Source organism: Eriocheir sinensis, chromosome 57 (genome assembly GCF_024679095.1).
Source record: "Eriocheir sinensis breed Jianghai 21 chromosome 57, ASM2467909v1, whole genome shotgun sequence".
In the NCBI taxonomy this organism is placed as follows: domain Eukaryota; kingdom Metazoa; phylum Arthropoda; class Malacostraca; order Decapoda; family Varunidae; genus Eriocheir; species Eriocheir sinensis.
The window spans coordinates 823,101-830,600 of record NC_066565.1 but is presented as its reverse complement, the minus strand read 5'-3'; the positions used below and the strand labels follow the sequence as shown (position 1 = coordinate 830,600).

At 47.4% G+C, this 7,500-nt stretch overlaps 1 protein-coding gene across 1 annotated transcript in view; it reads right to left on the bottom strand.

Moving 5' to 3' along the window:
* LOC126984408 (dynamin-like) overlaps nucleotides 1-7,500 on the bottom strand; it is a 51,199-nt gene that overhangs the window by 10,911 nt on the left and 32,788 nt on the right. The window contains exons 11-15 of the mRNA XM_050838037.1: nucleotides 5,121-5,280; nucleotides 3,804-3,935; nucleotides 2,115-2,234; nucleotides 1,729-1,935; nucleotides 951-1,129 (exon numbers count right to left, since the gene is read on the bottom strand). Of these exons, the coding sequence (XP_050693994.1) occupies nucleotides 951-1,129; nucleotides 1,729-1,935; nucleotides 2,115-2,234; nucleotides 3,804-3,935; nucleotides 5,121-5,280 (798 nt within the window). The remainder of the gene's footprint in view (nucleotides 1-950; nucleotides 1,130-1,728; nucleotides 1,936-2,114; nucleotides 2,235-3,803; nucleotides 3,936-5,120; nucleotides 5,281-7,500) is intronic.

Here is a 7,500-nt window from a genome sequence, read left to right as displayed (position 1 = left end):
GCAAGGTGGCCCTGTATACCTGCCGGGGTTCACCTGTTGGAGGCCCAGAAGGGGAGACAAAAGGTCGGTCCGCAGTTGTTTACGGGAGGGGAGGTGGAGAAGAAGGAGGTGGTGGTGGTGGTGGTGGTGGTGGTGAAGGGGGGGGGACGCTGGTGGGCTACCCTTCTCCCTGCGTCGTCTGAGTGGCAGGGAGGAGGAGGAGGGGAGCTGGCAAGGGAGAGAAAGAAAACGGAAGACAGGAGGAGGAAGAGGAGGAGGAGGAGGTTATCAACACAAAGAAAAATTAAATATCTATCTATGTTTCCAATGCAATAGAAGTCTCCCTCTCTCCCTCTCTGCACACTCAATCCAGCTGCTCCCAACTCTCCCTGTTCTGGCACTCCCTCTCTGAACACTCAATCCTGCTGCTCCCAACTCTCCCTGTTCTGGCACTCCCTCTCTGCACACTCAATCCTGCTGCTCCCAACTCTCCCTGTTCTGGCACTCCCTCTCTGCACACTCAATCCTGCTGCTCCCAACTCTCCCTGTTCTGGCACTCCCTCTCTGCACACTCAATCCTGCTGCTCCCAACTCTCACACTCCCTCAATCCTGCTGCTCCCAACTCTCCCTGTTCTGGCACTCCCTCTCTGCACACTCAATCCTGCTGCTCCCAACCCTCCCTGTTCTGGCACTCCCTCTCTGCACATTCAATCCTGCTGCTCCCAACTCTCACACTCCCTTAATCCTGCTGCTCCCAACCCTCCCTGTTCTGGCACTCCCTCTCTGCACACTCAATCCTGCTGCTCCCAACTCTCACACTCCCTCAATCCTGCTGCTCCCAACCCTCCCTGTTCTGGCACTCCCTCTCTGCACATTCAATCCTGCTGCTCTCAACTCTCACACTCCCTCAATCCTGCTGCTCCCAACTCTCCCTGTCCTGGCACTCCCTCTCCGCAGACCCCATACTAACCTGGATCCGTCCTGCCCCGTGGAGAGCCAGTCATCCTTCACAGGGGGAGGCATAGGGGTGGTTACGGTTGCCATGGCTACATCCCCAATGATCTTGAGGGCCTCCTTGCAAGCGTGGTACATTCTGAGCATCTCCTCCCTCTTGCGGGCTTCCTCGGGGCTTTCCTCCATCATCGCGTTCTGGAGGAGGAGGAGGAGATGAGAGGAAGAAGATTGGAAGTAGGTAGAAAGATTGATTAGGGAGGAAGAGGAGGAGGAGGAGGAGGAGGAGGAGGAGGAGGATATGAGAGAAAGAAGATTGTAAGCAGAATGAAAGATTGATTAGGGAGGAAGAGGAGAGGAGGAGGAGGATATGAGAGAAAGAAGATTGGAAGCAGAATGAAAGATTGATTAGGGAGGTAGAAGAGGAAGAGGAGGAGGAGGAGGAGGAGGAGGATTAGCTGAGGAGGAGGAGTTGACAGTAAGGAGATTGGAAGTAAGTTGAAAGGAAGAGTGATTAGGGAGGAAGAGTGATTAGGGAGGAAGAGGAGGAGGAGGAGGAGGAGGAGGAGGATATGAGAGCAAGAAGATAATGAGTAAAGAAGTAGAAAAAAAAGAGAAAGAGAGAGAGAGAGAGAGAGAGAGAGAGAGAGAGAGAGAGAACGAGAGAGAGAACGAGAGAGCGAGAGAGAGAAGGAAAGAGAAGAAACATACTAGAGAGAAAAAAAAAGGAATAGACCAAAAACTACACAACAACCCCCCCACCCCACCCCCACCCCCACCCCCCCACACCTACGCACCTGGTCCCCTGAGGCGTAGAGGTGTGCAAGCAGCTCCCCCATGATGAAGTCCTTGGTGTTGTTGATCATGAGCAGCATAATAGTCTTGGGTACCAGGTCACGGGTCGTCTTGGTCACGATCTTCATGTAGGAGTCCACTAGGTTTCGGATCGTCTCCACCTGTCGCTCCAGCTGTGGATCCATGGATGTGGAGCCCTCGCTGGTGCCCTGGAACACACGAACACATGCACAGATGGTTAGTGTTGCGTGGGTGTTGCTGTGTGTTGGGTTAAGATAGAGAATGAGAATGAGAGAAAAAGTATGGGAAAATGAGAATACACACACACACACACACACACACACACACACACACACTCTCACACACACACACACACGCAGGCACGCACCTCCTCTCCATTGCTGTTGTCGGACACCTTCTCGGGGTAGACTCCAGCTCGCAAGAATGAGGCTTTCCAGGAATCCATGTCATCCTGCGTTTCCACTCCGAGCTGAAGTTCCTTGTAGTCCTGGGGTGAAGGGAGAGTGTGGGGTGAGTATAAGGGTGTGAGGGAGGCTGTTGAAGGGGGTGTGAGGGGTACATGGAAGCTGTAAGGAAGACTAGAGAAGGGGTTGGATAGGTTGTAAGATGGGGTGATAGTTTCTTATACTCGTGGGGTGAAGGGGGAGTGTGGGGTGAGAATAGGGTGCGAGGGAGGCTGTTGAAGGGTGTGAGGGGGGTGCAGGAGCTTAGAGATGGGGTGACAGCTCCTTCTCGTCTTAGGGTGAAGGGGAGTATGGGGTGCGAATAGGGTGCTGGGAGGCTGTTGAAGGGTGTGAGGGGGGTGAGAGAGACTAGAGATGGGATGACAGCTCCTTCTCGTCTTAGGGTGAAGAGGAGTATGGAGTCAGAATAGGGTGTCAGGGAGGCTGTTGAAGGGTGCGAGGGGTGTGTGAGAGACTAGAGATGGGGTGACAGGTTATCGTCTTAGGGTGAAGGGGAGTATGGGGTGCGAATAGGGTGCGAGGGAGACTGTTTGAAGGGTGTGAGGGGGGTACGAGAGCTTAGAGATGGGGTGACAGGTTATCGTGTTAGTGTGAAGGGGGATGGTATGAATAGGGTGTCAGAGAGGCTGTTGAAGGGTGTGAGTGGGGTGCGAGAGAGTAGAGATGGGGTGACAGGTTATCGTCTTAGGGTGAGAATAGGGTGGAGACTGTTGAAGGTGTGAAGCTTAGAGATGGGGTGACAGGTTATCGTCTTAGGGTGAAGGGGAGTATGGGGTGCGAATAGGGTGCGAGGGAGACTGTTGAAGGGTGTGAGGGGGGTGCGAGAGCTTAGAGATGGGGTGACAGCTCCTTCTTGTCTTAGGGTGAAGGGAAGTATGGGGTGCGAATAGGGTGTCAGGGAGGCTGTTGAAGGGTGTGAGAGGGGTGAGAGAGACTAGATATGGGGTGACAGGTTATCGTCTTAGGGTGAAGGGGAGTATGGGCTGCGAATAGGGTGTCAGGGAGGCTGTTGAAGGGTGTGAGAGGGGTGAGAGAGACTAGATATGGGGTGACAGGTTATCGTCTTAGGGTGAAGGGGAGTATGGGGTGCGAATAGGGTGTCTGGGAGGCTCTTGACGGGTGTGAGGGGGGTGCGAGAGCTTAGAGATGGGGTGACAGGTTATCGTCTTAGGGTGAAGGGAAGTATGGGCTGCGAATAGGGTGCGAGGGGGACTGTTTGAAGGGTGTGAGGGGGGTGCGAGAGCTTAGAGATGGGGTGACAGCTTCTTACTGTCTATGGGTGAAGGGAAGTATGGGCTGCGAATAGGGTGCGAGGGGGACTGTTTGAAGGGTGTGAGGGGGGTGAGAGAGACTAGAGATGGGGTGACAGGTTATCGTCTTAGGGTGAAGGGGAGTATGGGCTGCGAATAGGGTGTCTGGGAGGCTGTTAAAAGGGTGCGAGGAAGGCATTGAATCACCCTACTCGAGTCCAATTTGCTATCTATGAATATGTATAAAAAATAAAATGTATATCTCCCCATGTATTAAACCTAGCTGTCTCTCTGTGTACACCCTCCTCCCACACGCACACAGACGCACACACACGCACACACCTTGTAGACGTTCTTCTGGTCGGGGTTGTAGAGTGCGAAGACATGGCGGCGAGACATGAAGCCCTGTTCGATATCCTTTATCTTGAGACCATCCAGCATCAACATGTATTTCTTGTCCCTCTCCTCCTCGTCCTGTAGAGAGGTGACACGGCGATAACAGAGGTGCGTTAGAGAGAGAGTTGGTGGATGAGGGAGTGACGGATGACTGAGGTCGGCTATATAAGACACTTTTAATGGTCAAAGAGGGGGTCAGTTGGGTTCTAGTGAGTGTTTCTCCAGGTTCACGGTACAGAGGAAGGGTCACACTACCACCAGGGTCATGAAACTACCCCTGGAAATGCCCACAACTCCTATGAATGCCTTGTTGAATGTGTGTTTCTTAGCTTCATGGTACAGAGGAAGGGTCACACTACCACCAGGGTCATGAAACTACCCCTGGAAATGCCCACAACTCCTATGAATGCCTTGTCGAATGTGTGTTTCTTAGGTTCACGGTACAGAGGAAGGGTCACACTACCACCAGGGTCATGAAACTACTCCCGGAAATGCCCACAACTCCTATGAATGCTCTGTCAAATATGTGTTCTTGGGCAGTGGAGTGTCTTATGATACGGCCCCGAGTATTTATTTATTTTTTAACAGCAAAGGAGTCTGTTCAAATGGATGGATAATTGAATACTTAACAGATGGATGAGAGTTGGGATGGCGGATTGTACGAGTGAGTTACGTAATGAAAAGGGAGGTAGGGAGAGGAGGAGGAGGAAGGGAGGGAGGGAGAGGAAGGCAAGTTCAGGAGGGAGAGAGAAAGGGAGGAAGGAAAGGGAAATGGAGAGGAAAAGGAGGAGGAAGGAAGGAGAGGGAGGCAGAATTGAGGGAGGAAAGCGAGCTAGGAGAGTAGAGAAGGAGGAGAGAAAAGGAGGAAGGAAAAGGAAGGAGGAGGAGGAGGAAGAGGAAAGGGAGGAAGGAAAGGGAGGTAAGAAAAATGGAGAGAAAAAAGGAAGGAAGGAGAAAGAGAGAAACAGAGAAGGAAGGAAGAGAGAAACAGAGAAGGAAGGAAGGAGAGAAACAGAGAAGGAAGGAAGGAAGGAAGGAAGGAAACAGAGAAGGAAGGAAGGAAGGAAGGAAGGAAACAGAGAATGAATGAAGGAAGGAAGGAGAGAAACAGAGAAGGAAGGAAGGAAGGAGACAGAGAGAAACAACAAGAAAGAAAGGAAAGAGAAAAAAATAAGAGAAACAAGGAAGGAAGAACAAACGAACAAACAAAACAAACACCCCCACACAGGACCCATACCACAGGGCAACCCCAACACCACCTACCTTGTACCAGGAGAGCGACTCGGAGGTCAGGACAAACCAGTAGTCTCGCGATCCGCCCTTCATGAAGCCGAGGTTTGAGATGGACATGAAGCCCTTCCGGATGACTTGGTTTCCCAGCTTGCGTCCGGACTTAGCTGTGTTTTCGCTGGTCTGCTGGGCACTGGAGGCAAGGCTGGCGTGAGGGCTAGTGTGTAAGAGTGTGTCCGGGATGGCGTTTGTGTTTAGTGTGCGGTGAGTGTGTGGGTTTGTGAGTGTGTGTTTGTTTTGTGAGCGTGTGTGTTTTGGAGGTTGCGTCGAGCTGTGTGATGTGTTTTTTAGTGGTCTGGTTTGATGTGTGTGTGTTTGTTTTGTGAGTGCGTGTGTGTGTGTGTGTGTGTTGCAAGTTGCGTCGAGCTATGTAATGCGTTCCTTAGTGTTCTGTCTCAATGTATGTGTGTGTGTGTGTGTTACGATAATGGTATGTTTGGAGTTTTGGAAATATGTGTGCATGTAAAATTGTACCTCTCTCTGTGTGTGTGTGTGTGTGTGTGAGGTACTTTGTGGTATATATATATTAAAAAAAGTCTGTTCTATGTTGTCAGTGTACCACAATCAACACTAATAACACACACACACACAAACACTATATATATTTACGCATTGAAGGCCTAGCAACAGATGGAAGGAGGAGTCAAATGAGAGTCTAAAAACTTATTCGGAAAGTGTCAAGCTTAACCAATGGCAGAAATAATGGGAGAAAGGAGTCAAATGAGAGTCTAAAAACCTATTCGGAGAGTGTCAAGCTTAACCAATGGCAGAAATAAAAGTTAGTCAAATGAGAGTCTGTAGCTTGAACTAACAACTTAATCAGAGTGTGGTCAGCGTAACCAATGGCAGAGATAATGGTTAGTCAAATGAGAGTATAAATAATAGTAATGATAGTAATTGTAATAGTAGAATAGGATAGTAAGCAATTCTGTTACCTAATAGTAGAAATAGTTGTAGTTATAAGCTACGAAAATCAAATGAGCTTCCATATCCAAGGGTCTGTGGAGCTTGTGCTAAACTTAATAGGAGTGCAGTAATAGTTTAAATAATAGTAAGAATAGTAGGATAGTAAGCAATTCCGTTACCTAATAGTAGCAATAGTAATAGTAGAAATAGTTGAAGTTATAGGGTACAAAAATCAAATGAGCTTCCATATCCAAGGGTCTGTGGAGCTTGTACTAAACTTAATAGGAGTCCAGTAATAGTTTAAATAATAGTACGAATAGTAGGATAGTAAGCAATTCCGTTACCTAATAGTAGCAATAGTAATAGTAGAAATAGTTGTAGTTATAGGGTACGAAAATCAAATGAGCTTCCATATTCAAGGGTCCGTGGAGCTTGTGCTAAACTTAATAGGAGTCCAGTAATAGTTTAAATAATAGTAAGAATAGTAGGATAGTAAGCAATTCCGTTACCTAATAGTAGAAATAGTTGTAGTTATAAGCTACGAAAATCAAATGAGCTTCCATATCCAAGGGTCTGTGGAGCTTGTACTAAACTTAATAGGAGTCCAGTAATAGTTTAAATAATAGTAAGAATAGTAGGATAGTAAGCAATTCCATTACCTAATAGTAGCAATAGTAATAGTAGAAATAGTTGTAGTTATAGGGCACGAAAATCAAATGAGCTTCCATATTCAAGGGTCTGTGGAGCTTGTACTAAACTTAATAGGAGTGCAGTAATAGTTTAAATAATAGTAAGAATAGTAGGAGAGTAAGCAATTCCAATAGTAGAAATAGGAGTGCAGTAATAGTTTAAATAATAGTAAGAATAGTAGGATAGTAAGCAATTCCAATAGTAGAAATAGGAGTGCAGTAATAGTTTAAATAATAGTAAGAATAGTAGGATAGTAAGCAATTCCGATAGTAGAAATAGGAGTGCAGTAATAGTTTAAATAATAGTAAGAATAGTAATTGTAATAGGTAGGATAGTATACAATTCCAACCTTGTTAAGTCAAACCACAAACTATAATATCAAGTATACCAAACCAGTGATATTTTAAGGTAAGGTAAGGTAAGGTAAGGTAAGGTAAGGTAAGGTAAGGTAAGGTTAGGTTAGGTTAGGTTAGGTTAGGTTAGTTTAGTTCAGCAAAGCATATAGTGTTATGTCCGACCTTATGAAACACACACACGCACACACACACACACATATATACACATACGCACACACACACACAAGGTAAGGTAAGGTTAGGTTAGGTTAGGTAAGGTAAGGTAAGGTAAGGTAAGGTAAGGTAAGGTAAGGTAAGGTAAGGTAAGGTTAGGTTAGGTTAGGTAAGGTTAGGTTAGGTAAGGTAAGGTAAGGTTAGGTTAGGTAAGGTAAGGTAAGGTAAGGTAAGGTAAGGTTAGGTTA